This window comes from Grampus griseus (assembly GCF_964374135.1).
Source record: "Grampus griseus genome assembly, chromosome: 1".
Taxonomy (NCBI): domain Eukaryota; kingdom Metazoa; phylum Chordata; class Mammalia; order Artiodactyla; family Delphinidae; genus Grampus; species Grampus griseus.
The window spans coordinates 100,138,208-100,153,756 of record NC_139017.1 but is presented as its reverse complement, the minus strand read 5'-3'; the positions used below and the strand labels follow the sequence as shown (position 1 = coordinate 100,153,756).

The following is a 15,549-nucleotide window of genomic DNA, read 5'->3' as shown; positions in this document are numbered from 1 at the left end:
TCACTTCTAGTAATGTCTGTTCAAATTTTCTGTTTCTTCTTGACTCAGCCTTGGCAGGCTGTATGTTTCTAGAAACTTTACCATTTCTTCTAGGTTGTCCAATTTGTTGGCGTATAACTGCTCATGATATTTTCTAATGTTTTAATATTTCTGTGTTATTAAGTTATTTCTTCTCTTTCATTTCTTGTTTTGTTTATTTGGATCCTCTCTCTTTTCCTATTGGTGAGCCTGGCTAGAGGTTTGTTGATTTTGTTTATCTTTAAAAAAACTACCTCTTGGTTTTATTGATCTTTTCAATTCTTTTATCTCTATTTTATGTATTTCCTCTCTGATCTTTATTGTTTCCTTCCTTCTGCTGACTTTGGGTTTTGTTTGTTCTTTTTCTAATTCTTTAAGTGACCGGTTAGGTTGTTTATTTGAGATTTTTCTTGTTTCTTGAAGAAGGCCTGTATCACTATGAACTTCCCCCTTAGAACTGCTTTTACTGCATCCCATAGATTTTGTAAGGTTATATTTTCATTTGTCTCAAGGTAATTTCCAATTTCTTCTTTGATTTCATCATGGCCCATTTTTGTTTGTTTTTTGGGGTTTTTTTTTTTTAGTAGGATGTTGTTTAGTATTTTCCTCTTTTTCTTTCTGTGGTGGATTTCTAGTTTCATACTCTTGTGGTCAGAAAAGATGCTTGAAATAATTGCTGTCCTCTTGAATTTGTTGAGGCTTGCTTTGTGACCTAGTACGTGGTGTATCCTGGAGAACATTCCATGTGCGCTTGAAAAGAACGTGTATTATGGTTTTTTTGGATGTAGTGTCCTGTAGATATCAGTTAGTTACAACTGGTTTATTGTGTCATTTAGGACCTCTGTTGCCTTATTGATTTTCTGTCTGGATGATCTGTCTATTGATGTCAGTGGAGGGTTGAAGTCTCCTACTATTATTGTATTCTTGTCCATTTCTCCCTTTATGCTTGTTAGTATTTGTTTTATGTATTTAGGAGGTCCCATACTGGGTGCATAATATTAAAGAGTGTAATATCCTCTTCTTGTATTGAACCCTTTAACATTATTTAATGTCCTTCTTTGTCTTTCTTTATGGCCTTTGTTTTAAAGCCTATTTTGTCTGATATGAGTATTGCTACCCCTGCTTTCTTCTTGTTTCTAGTTACATTAAATATTTTTTTCTATACCCTCATTTTTAGTCTGTGAGTGTCTTTTGTCCTGAAGTGAATCTCTTGCAGGCAGCATATTGTAGTTTCTTGTTTCTTTTATTCAATCTGCCATGCTATGTCTTTTGAGTGGAGCATTTGGTCCATTGACGTTTAAAGTAATAATTGATAGGTATATATTTATTGCCATTTTAATCCTTGTTTTCCAGTTGTTCTGTAGTTCTTCTTCATTCATTTCTTCTTCTTTTTGTATTTTCTTTTGTGATTTGATGACTTTCTTTTGTAGTATGCTTGAGTTCCTTTCTTTTTGTTTTTTGTGGATCTGTTCTGCTTTTGATTTGTAGTTACCATGAAGTTCAAGCATGTTGACCCACAACTATATCTATTTACTTGCTTTAAACTAATAGTCATTCAAGGTCAAAGACATTCTAAAAGATCTACATTTTTATACTCCTCTCCCTCACATTTTGTGCTTTTGATGTCATATTTTACATCTTCATGCTTATCCTTTTCCTATTTATTGTAAGTACAATTGCTTTTACAATTTTTTATTGTTGTTTAATCTATGTACTGGCTTATTTAAGTAATCGTCAATCCTTTTATATATTTGCCTTTTCTATTATGATTTTCCCTTTCCTATAAATTCTTGCGGGTTTTCTATTTAGAGAAGACTCTTTGATGTTTCTTTTAGGGTAGGTTTAGTATTGCTGGATGATTTTTGTTTTTGCCTCTCTGGGAAATCTTTATCTCTCCTTCTATTCTAAATGATAATCATGCTGGGTGGAGCATCCTAGGTTTTTCCCTTTCAGGACTTTGAATGCATCTTGCCACTCCCTTCAGGTCCCGCAAAGTTTCTGCAGAGAAATCAGCTGATAGCCTTATGGGGGTTCCCTTGTAACTGACTCTTTGTTTTTCTCTTGCTGCCGTTAGAATCCTCCCTTTAACTTTTGCCATCTTAATTATGATATGTCTTGGTGTGGGTCTGTTTGGGTTCATATTGTTTGGGACCCTCTGTGCTTCCTGCACCTGGTTATATGTTTCCTTCTTAAGGTTTGGCAAGTTTTCAGCCATAATTTCTTCAAATACATTTTCAATCCCCGCTACCTTCTCCTTCTGGAACGCCTATTATGTGTAGGTTGGCACATTTTACATTATCCCATAAGCCTCGTATGTTGCTTTCATTTGTTTTCATTTGTCTTTCTATCTGCTGTTCTGCTTGGGTGATTTCCATTATTCTATCTTCCAGTCACTTATTCATTCTTCTGTGTCATTTATTCTGCTATGAATTGCTTCTAGATTGGTTTTTATCTTGGCAGTTGAATTGTCTCTTTTTGATTGGTTCACCTTTATAGTTTCTAGCTCCTTGTTACAGTGATTTGCATTTCTATCAATAATCTTTCTTAATTCAGTTATCATTTTTATTGCCAACTTTTTTAACTTGGGGTGTAGTGGATTGGAGAGGTCTGTTTCATTGTTTGTTCTTTCAGGGGATTTTTCTTTTTCATTTAATTGGGAGTAGTTCCTTTGCCTTTTCATTTTATTTAACTTTCTCTGTCTTTATAAATCTAGGAGACACAATTATCTACTGTGGTCTTGAAGGGGTGTTTTTATGTGGGAGCATCTCTGTGTAGACTGTCCATGTCCAATGTCTTTGGTGCAAGTTGCTGGCTTGGGTATGGCTGCCAGCCAGGTCTTTCCTCAGAGTTTGCTGGCCATTATCCCCTTGATAGGAGGTGTAGTTCGTGTTGTTGTTTCTAGACCCTGTGCAGGATATGAGGTGGGGCTTCTCTTCTGTTCTGTGGCTGTTGTCACCCTGTCAGGGGCAGGGTCTGCTCCCCAGTTGTTGGATTAGAAGCCCTGAAGGTCAGGTTCAGTCAGGCTCTATTGCTCTTGAGTGCGTGCCCCACCCCTAGGGAGGTGAATACTAAAGCAAGTGAGGCCCGTGCGGTCACAGAGGACCTGTGGGCCCCCATGGCTCTGCTTAGAAGCAGCCCAAGATCGCATCCCTTTCTCTGTTGTGTTCATCCCATATCTAGTGCAAGGCTGTGGTGTGGAGTGGGCTGGGGTTGCAGGTCAGGACGTTGTGGCTGCAGGAGTTTAGGTGGCTATGCTCCTGTCTGCCATCTATGCTGCTTCGGTGCCAGTTTTCTACCAGGACCTGTCTGCCCCAGGTCTAGGCTAAGCTGTGGTGTGAAGTGGGCTTAGCTGGGGTGCTCTCACTGGGAGATAATCTGCTACTCCTGAATGCACTGACGGTGGCCATCACCGCCCCACCTGGACCGCATTCCAGGCCCTCTGGGCTGTCTCTGTGTAGCTAGATGAATTCCCAGGGCCTGTCTGCCTGAGATTCAGCCCTTAGCCTCTGTGTGCTCTTGTGGCACCTCCCTGTGCTCACCCTGACAGTGGCCACTATGGCTCCACTCGCCCCATCCATGTGCAATGGCCTCTGTGGCTTCCCCTGGATCACCCCCCAGGTGACCTGGTCTGGTTCTGCATAGCTAACCTGAATCTTTGCCCTAATCTCACAGCAGACTGTGATGTGGAATGAGCAGGGCCAGGGTGTTTGCCCCTTCTGTTTAAGAAGTGCGACGAGGCAGCAGCCACCCGCGCATGGCTCTCTCCACCCTGATTGTCAGCAAGACAGCAGTCGCACACTCCTTGCAAGCAGAGTCTAGGCTTCTCTAGCCCTTCTGTCTGTCGCAGCAGATTTTCCAGCAGGAAAGGGGGCTCGTCTTCTCCACACAGGAGCCCAGGACTCGGATGCCCAGATTGTGGCTTGACCTGCTTGCTTCTCAGGGGCACAGGTCCCAACCCAGTGCCTTTTCTGTCCCAACTGGTTATGTAGAAATCTTTCTTGCAACCTTGGTGGTATAGGAGTTCTTCTGCTGGTTTCCAGTTAGTTTTCCATGAGAATTGCTCCACATGTAGATATATTTTTGATGTGTTTGTGGAGGGAGGTGAGCTCCGCATTCTCCTGCCCTGCCATCTTGATCCCCCTCCCTACATTCATCACTTTTTAATCAAGCATTTCTACTTCTAGAAATTTAATCTTCAGGTATACATGTACCAGTGTGAAATGACATTTGTATAAGGTTATTCACTGCAGCGTTTATAATAGCAAAATAATTAAAGCAATCTAAATGGCTTTCAATAGAGGGCTGCTTAAATAAATAATGGTATATCACTTAATGTAACACTATTTAGCTCTTTTTTTTTAATAAGAGACTAGCTGGGAATAGCTGAGAACTTTCTCAGTCTGATAAAGGGCATCTATGAGAAGTCTGTAGTTAATATTATACATAATGGTGAACTATAAAATGCTTTCTACCTAAAATTAGAAACAAGGCAAGGATATATTTTCTTACCACTTCTACTCACCACTGTAGTAGAGGTCCTAGGAATTGCAATAAAGTAAGGGAAAAAAATAGATTGGAAGAGGCGAAACCATCTTTATTAATAGATGACCTAATTGTTTGCATAGAAAATCCAAAGGAATCTACAAAATAATTACTTAGTGAATTTAGCAAATCTGCAAACTGCAAAGTCAAGTTACATTTCTCTGTATTAGCAGCAAACAACTAGGAAATAATTTTGAAGTCCATCTTCAGCACTATCAAAAATGTATAGAATAACTAGGAATATATTTAACAGAAGACATGTGAGCCCTCAACTGAAAACTTTGATGAGACATTGCTGAGAGAAATTAAAGAACACCTAAATAAGTAGAGAAATATACCTAATTCATGAATTGGAAGTTTTCATATTGTTAGGATGTCTCTTCTCCCTAAATTGTTCTATAGATTCAACACAGTGCCCCAATATAATTTTTGTAGAAATTGAAAAGTTTATTCTAAAAAATATAGAAAATGCTAAAGACATAGGTTTACACACACACACACACACACACACACAAAACTTGAAGAAGAACCAAGTTAGAGAGTTCATAACACCTGATTTCAAAAGTTGTTATAAAATTACAGTGATTAAGACAGTGTGGGGGCTTCCCTGGTGGCGCAGTGGTTGAGAGTCCGCCTGCCGATGCAGGGGACAGGGGCTCATGACCCGTTCCGGGAAGATCCCATATGCCGCGGAGCGGCTGGGCGCGTGATCCATGGCCGCTGAGCCTGCGCGTTTGGAGCCTGTGCTCCGCAACGGGAGAGGCCGCAACAGTGAGAGGCTCGCGTACCACAAAAAAGTGGAACGAGGATAGACAGATAAGTGAATCAGAATAGAGAGCCCAGAAATAGAGTAACATATACATGGCCAATTGATTTTTAGTGAAAGTGGCAAGGCAATTTCATGGGGAGAAGAAGCCTTTTCAACAAATGGTGCTAAAATCAGTGGGAAGACATGGGGGAAAATGACTTGGTCATTTTGATTGAGGACTCTTACCTTATACCACACACAAAAACTAATTTTAGATAGATCCTAGACCTAAACCTAAGAAGCTAAAACTATAAAGCTTCTAGAAGAAAAGTAGAAGAATATCTTTGCCGCCTTGACGTGGGCAAAAATTTGAGAGGGCACACAAAGCACTATACATAAAAGAAAAAAAATGATACATTGGACTTCATCAAAATTAAAAACTTCTATTCATCTAAAGATACCGTGAAGAAGATGCAAAACAAACAAAAAGAAAGAAGCAACAGTCTTGGAGAAAATATTCACAATATGTATATATGACAAATGCTTAAATCCAGAATATGTGTATAAAGAATTTCTTTAAATCAGCATCTGCAGTCTTTTTCTTTAAAGGGCCATATAGTAGATATTTTAGGCTTTGTGGGCATTATCATCTCAGGAGCCACTAGTACTTAACTGTGCCAGGGCAGGGCAAGGGCAGCCATAGAAAATACATAAAGAAATACATTGTGCTGTGCTCCAATAAAGCTTCATGTACAAAAACAGATGGTGGGCTGAATTTGGCTGATCCCTACTTTAAATCAATAACAAAAAGTCAGACAACCCAATAAAACCAGGCAAAAGACTTGAACAGCCACTTTTCAAAAGAAGATAAACAAAGAGCCAATAGGTGCATAAAAAGATGCTTACCATTGTTAGCCATCAGGAGAATGCAAATTGAAAATACCGTGAGATATCACTACATGCTTACTAGAAGGGCTCCCATTGTAAAGGTGAACCATATCAAGTGCTGGTGAGGAGGTAGAACAGCTAGAAGTCTCAGCCATTGCTGGTGGGATATAAATGCTGCAGCCACTTTGGAAAAAGTTTGGTGCTTCTTATAAAGCTAAGCATACACTTTCCATATGACCCAACAATTCCACTTTTAGGTAGTTACTTGGAGAAATGAAAACGTAGGTCCCTAAAAAGACATATACGAATGTTGCTAGCAGCTTTTTAAAACTGATGATGATGCATCTTTTTTTAACTGAAGTATAGCTGATTTACAGTGTTTCAGGTATACAGCAAAGTGTTTCAGTGATACACACATATATATGTATGTATATAAATATGGTTTTTTTCAGGTTTCCATGATAGGTTATGACAAGATACTGAATATAGTTCCCTGTGCTATACAGTAGGTCCTGGATAGCAACTTTATTTTTAATAGCTCAAAACTGTAAACAACTCAAATGGCCATCAACAGGAGACTAGACAGACAAGTGGTAGTATATTCATACAGCGGAAGAGTACTCAGCAGTTAAAGGAATGATCTGCTGATACATGTGACAGCTGAGTGTCAGAAGCTGGACACAGAAAAGTGCATACTATGTGATTCCATCTCAATGGGATTAGACAAGAGCCAAAACGAATGTTTAGTTATAGAAATCAGATTAATAGTGCCTGTAAAGCCATGGAGATTGATTGGAAGGGGGCATGAGGGAACTTTCTGGGGTAAAAAAGCTGTTCTGCACCTTGAAAGGGCTGGTGGTTACATTGACATATGTATTTGTCAAAAGCCACCAACTGTATGTTTAAGATCTGTACATTTCACTATATGCAAATTTTACCTCAGTAAAAATAAGAGGAGTCTCTTATATTCTAATATGAGCAGAGCTACAAGATGTATTAAGTTAAAAAAAAAAGCAAACTATAAAGCAGTATGCAGTGTACCACCTTTTCCATAAAAAGGAAATATCATAAGTGTGACTTACGTGTTTATATACATATAAGTATGTATACGTGTGTGTGTATATTTGCCTGTATAATCATTACATCAAACATAACCTATAGGATGTAGTTAGAAAGCTACTCTAGTTTTGTTTCTCTGTCCCTTTAAATTTATTCAGCCAGACTAGTTTTTTCTCTGCCCCTGAATGAAAACACAGTTCGCAAGACTTCTCTGGTTACTTTTAGGTAGTAAGGACTCAGTCACTTTAAGTGGTAAAAGACACTTTCAATTCAGGGATTAAAATGTTCAGCGCTGTGTGACAGACTTCAAACTTGACCGGAAGCTGAAGCTTCTCCATCCCCCAGGTTGGGTCAGGAGCAGGGGGACGGCTTGGGTCAGGGGAGGTGCAATCCTCTGCTTCTCTCTCCTCTCCTACTTCCTCACCCCTTCCTTTCCCAGCTTTGCTAAAACGGGCTTCTGACTCTTGGGGCTGGCACACCAAAAGTGAAGAGAAGACAGAAGGAGCCAGGAGCATTTTTACTTGACTAGTACTGATTCTAGGATGAGTCTTCTGGGCTTGGGAGATGTTCCAGCCAGCTTTCTCCATGAAGCACTTTTCGGGTTATTTGGAAAGTTCCACCAATGGGCTTTCTCACCAGCAGTGCCCCTTACATGGTCGAGTGCATCTCTGCCCTGGCTGATCATTTCCCTATTCCTCTGGTCGGGCCTTCCTTCCCCTTTCCCGAGGCACTGAGCAGCTACCCACAGCTTCTTTCCGCTGAGGTCCCCACAGTCGTCCATGTAGCCGTCCTGGACACCAGCCCCACCCCGTTCTCAGGGCTCAGACCTTAACCCATGGGTTAAGGTCTGTAAAGCCTCTGAGTTTTCCAGGAAACACTTCTCATCTGACTTAGGAGTAGTATCCCTCGCCCTAAGGGACAGCGATAGACTCACATGGCAGTTCTCTCTCTCAAAACAAAAACAAAAACATCTCTTTAGAATTGCTCTTGTACGTGAGTCTATGCACTTGCCAACACCTGTACACAGTCAACTGTATCCAAATAAAAAATACAATCAACCAAGGTATCAGGAGATCTCAGGATAAAATGTTGACTGCAACAAATGAATTTAACTTATTATAAATGTGTGACATAACCTAACTGAAGGGGGTAGAGAGAAAAGGAGCTGGCCTAGGTAACTTTGAGAAATAACCCTGTGACTACATACTGTAAGCTAAAGCCAAAAAAAAAAAACCACCAAAAAATTTAAAATACTGTACATAAACACTGTGCTCTAGTTGGTAAATTTGTTTCTCACGGGGTACTATTTAGCAATTTTGAAGCTACGTACTAGGGTTGATGATAAAGTAAATATCCATGAGTCCATACTTATATAAATAAATGACTGATTAAGTAAATAAATAAATGGGAGAAAGGAGATAAATCTTTACAGAGGATCTCAGATAATGTGTGTAGATATTCCTCCTCCAGGAGGTGGAACTTAATTTCCCTCTTCTTGAGAGCAGGCTGGATTTAGTGAATCACTTCTAAAGAATAGAGTGTAGAAAGAGAAAAATAGTCACATTCCAGTGGAGAAAACTGGCAGGTACCAGCCACCTTAACCAAGTGATTTCGGGCAACTTCAGCAGTGGGGTCATGTTGCTGTCGTGTCCCCTGATGTGATCCTCTGAGAATAGCTCTTCGCCTCTGTGGTTTTCTTCCTATAAACCCATAACTGCAGCCTAATCATGAGAAAATGTGAGGGTCATTCTATAGCTTGAAGGACATTTTATAAAATACCTGACCATGAATCTTCAAAAGTGTCAAAGTTATGAGAAATAGGGAAGAACTAAGAAACTGTCACAAACCAAGAGAGACACAACAAATAAATGCAGTGTGGTGTCCCGGAACACAAAAAGGAATTGGTGGAAAATGGTGACTTCCAAATAAAGACTGTGGTTTAGTTAATAGTGTAGCACCAATGTTTTTTTTGGTTTTTGTTTTGTTTTGTTTTTTGCAGTACGCGGGCCTCTCACTGCTGTGGCCTCTCCCGTTGCGGAGCACAGGCTCCGGACGTGCAGGCCCAGCGGCCATGGCTCACGGGCCCAGCGGCTCCGCGGCATGTGGGATCCTCCCGGACAGGGGCACGAACCCACGTCCCCTGCATCGGCAGGCAGACTCTCAACCACTGCGCCACCAGGGAAGCCCACCAATGTTGATTTCTTAATTTTCACAAATGTACTGTGGCTATTATGTCAGATGTTAACATTAGGTGGAGGTGAGTGAAGGTCCATGGAAACTCTCTGTACCGTGTTTGCAATTTTTCAGTAACACTAAAGTTATTCCAAAATTAAAAGTTTATTTTATAAAATGCTCTTCTAATCTCCAACTTCCAACACTCTTATATTCAGTGTGGGTGAAGGTTTAAGAGAATAACCAGTTTTCTCCTACCTGTCTTTTGACAAGCCCTGCTTGGTGGGGTCTGGCATCTCATTTGGGGATATAATTTTTATTTTCTTTGAGCCCCAGCAGCAGACTCCTATTTAAATTTCCTGTTACATTCGTGTATGCTAAAAACGTCTCTAGAATGATATACAAGAAACCAAAACAACGGTCGCCTGTGAGGAAATGTATTTCCGTGGCCCAAGGAGAAGAAAGTGCAGTTACTCACAGTTTATCCTATTGCACCTTTTGGAATCTGAAATGTGTGAATGTATCACCCTTGCAAAATTTTTAATGTAAAAAAAACAACGGCTCGGTTGTATTACTGTTCTCTTAAATCACCATTCAGCGACTCGGGAACTCTCACATACTGTTGTGACTCCTGAGAAAGATCCTGCTGTATGTTCTGTGTTGAGCTTCCCTGGGGTTTCAGAAGGCATTTTGCCTTCATGGCAATGCGATGTTGGCGACCGCCTAATGTTTTAGCAACTTGTCGGGTAATTTAGCACTTCTTGGATCAGGATTATTTCCACTGTTTGGGGCCCACAGAAGGAAAGAAGAGCAGGATGCTGTGAAGGTATGTGTGGCCTCATTAGGATTCATTAGGATGAACATTCCTGGGCATTTTTCCATTTCAGGAAGGGCCCCAAAAGAGGTCAGCTTTTTCATCTACCCAAGGCAGTTATCAACCACAGCTTCGTTCATACATTTATCACTCATTTATTAAGCACTCACTCTGTTTGTAACAAAACTCTCAAGGCTTTTACGTCTTCTTAAAGAGGACAGAAATAAAGCTGGTGGTTTCATTAGTACAGCTTTTGATTGAGCCAGTCCTTATCTCTAATAGTTCCTAAAAGAAAGGTGATTCTTGCGTTGGAATTGGTAGTTTGTTATCCAGGAAGGGCCAAGACATGAGAGTCAGCAATGTCACTCCCCAAGATGAGGTTCCTGGTGTCTATGGGTCTCCATAATCAGTTTCCCATCCGGGCATCAGCTGAACACTGTGGCAGCACAGATGCCTGGCTTTGTAAGGTGTAGACTGCAAACAAGATGTTAAACTTCTTTTTATTATTGTAGATCTTATACATTTTGGTTGCTGAGAATTTTAAATAAACATCTTTTTTTAAGATAAGTAATTAAGTAAACATCTTTGCCACTTATTCTTTTATTTTTTAGCAAGTCTTTTCCCTTGTTTAATCGATGCATCCCTCAAACTCCTGAGTGTTACTCCCTGTTTGCATCTGTTTTGATCAATGATGTTGACGCCCTCCATCGAATTCTAAGTGGAATAATGTCAGGAAGAGACACAATCCTCGGTCTCTGTGTCCTCGCCTTCGGTAATTTTCAATTAATTTTATTTCAGTGACTATTTATACCAAAGTTTCTAGCACTTATATATGTTGTACAATGGAAATTAGCCTCTTGACTTAAATATAAAACTTCATATATTTTCTTTGTAGTTATTTTCAGTGTTTCAGGTTCAAGTGGAGCAGGGGGCAGTAAGACTGGGGAGAGGCCAGCTGGCTCTCTGCCCCGAGGCCTCACTAGGTGGGGCTGCCTTAGAGAGTGACCGCGTTCCAGGGCCTGCCCCTCAGCTCTGCATAAGGATGGATGTGCAGAGCAGATTGCCACTTTGTGAACTGGCCATGATAAGTACCAGGAACGCACGTCCTCTGGCCCGTGTGCCCTCTTCCCCTAGGCAAGCCCGATCACAAGGCTGCTTGGTGAGCAAGGGAAGGAGGTGTGTGCATCACTGCATATAGCATAGAGGGCATAGCATCAGAGGGCATTGGCCTGATGTATCCAGCTCCTCCTAGGAACAGGCCTGCTGGGTTGTAGGAGGGTCAAGGTCTTGAGCCAGATCATGCCTTTTCCCGGCCTTTCTGGAAGCAGCCCCCCAGGCGCTCATCACCATTGGACTTCCCATTTGCTATTTCAGCTCGATGAGCTCCTTTAAGAGTCGACCTTCTCTTTGAACGAATTAGTTCTCTCTGCTGCTGTAGGCAATAGTAGTGGCCTCTTATTTACCCTGTTATTTACAGCGGCTGCCTCCCAACCTTGGAAGGTTGAAAGAAACTCTTTGATCAGCCATTAACATAATTTTGCCAGTTTACAAATTGAGTTTTCCATAATTTCATTACCTAAAGGTTACTAATTCCTGAATGCTTGGGGATGCTTAACTAGCCACCGTTATGTAACTTCCAGACTTCTTATGACCCGGATGGGCCAGACATCCTGCTTGCTGTTAACACATTAAACCTCATCAGAACCCTATCACCATTTGCAGGAGAGGAAGCTGAGGCTTAGAGAGGTCTGAGGCTTGGCCAAGCAGAGGTGCAGAGCTGAGACTCAGCCCAGACCTATCTGATTCTAAACCCATGTTCTTAACCACTATACCCAAATATCTATATGTAATCTTGAATTCTTGTTTAGAAAAAAAAGTAATATAGTATTTATAAATTCACTGAAGTACTTAGAATAAATTCATAGGCTTAAAAACCCCCGAACTGGAAACTGATGTGCCGATTTTTATACATACATCTTATAATCTTAAATTTTTCATTTTTAAAGGCATTCATCTTTCATATTTAATGAGAGTATCTGAGAACACAAAATTAGAACTTTAGGTAAGTTATGAAATCAAAAGAGTTAAGTTTGATAAAAAATTTTAGATGGTTCGTTTGGACTTAAAAGAAAAAAAGAAAGTTTAGGGGTTTTTGGGAATAATACCTGCTTTAAAAGAAAATTTTTTTAAGTCAAGAAGAATGCTAGCACCTTCAGGAAGTGGCACTGTCACAGACCTAACTTGTGTATGCTTCAGAGAGGGGCCTGGGTGTGTCTTGTTTTTTTGTTTGGTAGATGTCCAAGATATCTAGAGATTGAAGGAAGTCCTCAGCCCTCACTCTTTTGGAAGGTTTAGGCATTCCAGCCCCATCATCATCCCCCTCATGCCTTGGTGCTTGTTAGAATTTATATGTTTTGCTTAATTTTCTAGCCTTGTCTTTGGCCATGATGTTCACCTTCCGATTCATCACCACCCTTCTGGTTCACATTTTCATTGCACTGATTGTTTTGGGATTGCTGTGTAAGTATTTCCACTTGATTGATTTCTTCTTGATTAAATGAAAAGCCTTTCCATTAAGTGTAGAACTTAAAAGCTGGCATTGCTGAGCTACATGGGGTCTTAGAGAGTCTCTCGTCCAACTCCCTCATGTTACATATGAGGAGACCCAGGCCCAGAGAGGTCAGGGAGGACCACAGGATTGCTTCTGTCTCACAGATCACAGCAGAGTTCCTGCTCAGCCTTCTGTCTCTTCTGCACTGTGCCGCCTCTCAGATGAGCTGGCCAGGTGAGTGGTAGTGGTTTCCACACCATTAAAAGTCAGTTCCAATGCCTGTTGGAAGCCCTTTAAAGCAGAGGTCCCCAACCCCCGGTCCGAGGCCTGTTAGGAACCGGGCTGCACAGCAGGAGGCGATGGAGCGAAGCTTCATCTGCCGCTCTCCATCCCCCCCCACATCGCTCGCATTATGGCCTGAACCATCCCCCCACCTCCCACCCTGTGCGTGGAAAAAGTGTCTTCCACAAAACCGGTCCCTGGTGCCAAAAAGGTTGGGGACCGTTGCTTTAAAGGATGTCTTCTGAATTTTCACATCACCTGTGGGTACCCACATTGTCGTGCAAAGGCTCCGGCCAATCTGAAGAGACGCAGGCCCTGAGCTGGGGCAGGGTCCTGGAGACCCTGCCCGGTGCCCACTGTTTTCCTTTTCAGTGCTGGATCCTGGATCCACCCAGAAGATGTCGGGGAAGAAGGTCCGAGGGGCAGAGGCATGCAGGGAGCTCAAGGCAGCAGCTGTTTCTGAACGAGTATAGGATATTTTAATTTTTAATAATTGGCATGACCGTAGGAGTTTCATCCCCTAAACAGTCAGTTCTGCAGATCACAGGTGCCCAGCGTGCAGGTGCTGGAGGACACGCACTGTGGCTTGTGAGGGTGCCTTCCCCACCTACGGCTAGGAAAGATGACTGTGACCTCCCTGTCGTCGCTGTGGATGCACTGCAGGTGGTACTGAGTACCTAAATGCAGAGCATGTGCAATGTCGAGGCGTCCGCCCAGTTTTGTAGGTGCCAAGCCAATATCCAGGCTGCCCCTGGAGTTGTCACCCGCAGAGCTCACTTGGAAATTTTAGACTTTAGACTCTAATATTGTTCCTCTCACCATGCCGTCAGTGTGGTTTCCTCCCTGCTCACACCCAGCCCCACCCATGGGCTAGGCTGACAGGACACATCTGTGTTCCGGAGTTACCTCCCTGCGTCTCCCAGAGACAGGCAGCCACCCCAGGTCTGGCAGGTCCTCAGCTGGCCCCATCCAGCTGCTTCAGAGGGCCGGTCAGTGCCTGCAAAGCCCCAGGGGTTTGGGACCCACTGCCTGAGCAGGGCCGCCTGGTGTGAAGGGAGGGGCGGGTGCTTACCTCATGGCATGCGCGCTGAGTTCTGCTGGTGTTTTGCTTTCCAGTTGTCTGTGGTGTCTTATGGTGGCTGTATTATGACTACACTAGTGACCTCAGCACAGAATTGGACACAGAAAGGGAGAACATGAAGTGTTTGCTGGGGTTTGCTGTTGTGTCTACAGTTATCACGGTAAGAAGCACCCTGCCAGCAGTAGGTCAAGTAGCCAGGCAGAACTCTGAAATCCAAATAATTAGATTTTAACCAAAAAGCAACGAGCACTTGTTTTCTTTCACTGCAGAATGTATATACATGTTAGTGTAGTGAGTGTACACACACATCTAGTGCCTTTGTGTTTTATTTGAGATACCTACATAGGAATGCATTGCAGCCTTAAAAAAGATGAGTAAACGCTCTGACTTCGTTCCGTCACGTCCGCCATCTCAGAGGTTGGTTCGTTACCCTTGCTGACTCATTACCCTTGAACACAGTAGAACCGCTTGCACCCACAGGCGGCTACAGGGGGGATGCCGCAGCGCGGAGAGGGAGCCAGACATACAACAGTTCCCATTTCCTGGTTTGCGGAGAGTCGCCACCCCTCTAGCCAGTGGATGCTCTGCTCTCAAGGCTGTGACAACTCGCACTGCCCTTGAACACAGAGAGCCCTTTGTTTCCAGACGTGCGGCTGCTAGGCTAAGTTGGTTTGAGAGAACCGCCGCCTCCTTGGTGAATTCCCTAGTTGAGAGCAGGCAAACAGAGAGCATTGAGCCTGGAGATCCTGGTTGTTGGGGGAGGGTGGTTGGCAACTGAAAATCATTCTGGGCCCTCCCCGGGTGCTGATAGCAGCTCTGGAATCATAGGGTCCCGGAAAGGGTCGGGAACTGATTTCAGGTGGCCCACGGGCATCCTTTGGTGTGTTGCTTGCTAACTGTTTCACGCAGGCATGGCAGCCGGGGTTTCCACACGCCCATTAAATCTTTCAGCAAGGGCAGATTCTCCCACCAGCTCAGCTCTCTCCTCTACGGGGATCCTTCGGTTCTCATGTTTGGTACAGGCTTCCCGTTTTCTCCTTTCTAGTGAGGTGTCAGGTTTGCGTTTGTCACGTGAACTGCATCTCAGTGAGCAAGTATCCGATAAAGCAAAGCTCCTGGTTCGTCCCGGGACCAGGCCCGGAGCTGAGCCAGGGCATGTGCAGGAGGCTGGAGAAGAAAGGCCCCCCGCACCCGAGGCCGCGTGCTGGGCTGTTGGCACTAGGGCCAGGGAGGAGAAGGGCTGGGAGCCGGGAGAGCTTGCTTCTCCCCTTCCCCCACCCCCAGCCCTCCACAGGGCTCCCTTTGTCTTCACACACTGAGCCATTAATGGCCGCCCGATGCCAGGGTCGGGGGAATGCTTTTCACCAAGCAAAAGGCTAGGGAAAGGGCAGACC

At 43.1% G+C, this 15,549-nt stretch overlaps 1 protein-coding gene across 4 annotated transcripts in view; it reads left to right on the top strand.

Annotated features, from left to right (window-relative positions):
- SLC44A3 (solute carrier family 44 member 3) overlaps positions 1–15,549 on the top strand; it is a gene marked incomplete at its 5' end in the record, with an annotated part of 78,968 nt that overhangs the window by 11,048 nt on the left and 52,371 nt on the right. For all 4 annotated transcript variants that reach the window (XM_082660945.1, XM_082660943.1, XM_082660942.1 and 1 more), the window contains 3 exons: positions 10,853–11,013; positions 12,672–12,761; positions 14,191–14,315. In XM_082660945.1, coding sequence (XP_082517071.1) covers positions 10,853–11,013; positions 12,672–12,761; positions 14,191–14,315 — 376 coding nt within the window. The remainder of the gene's footprint in view (positions 1–10,852; positions 11,014–12,671; positions 12,762–14,190; positions 14,316–15,549) is intronic.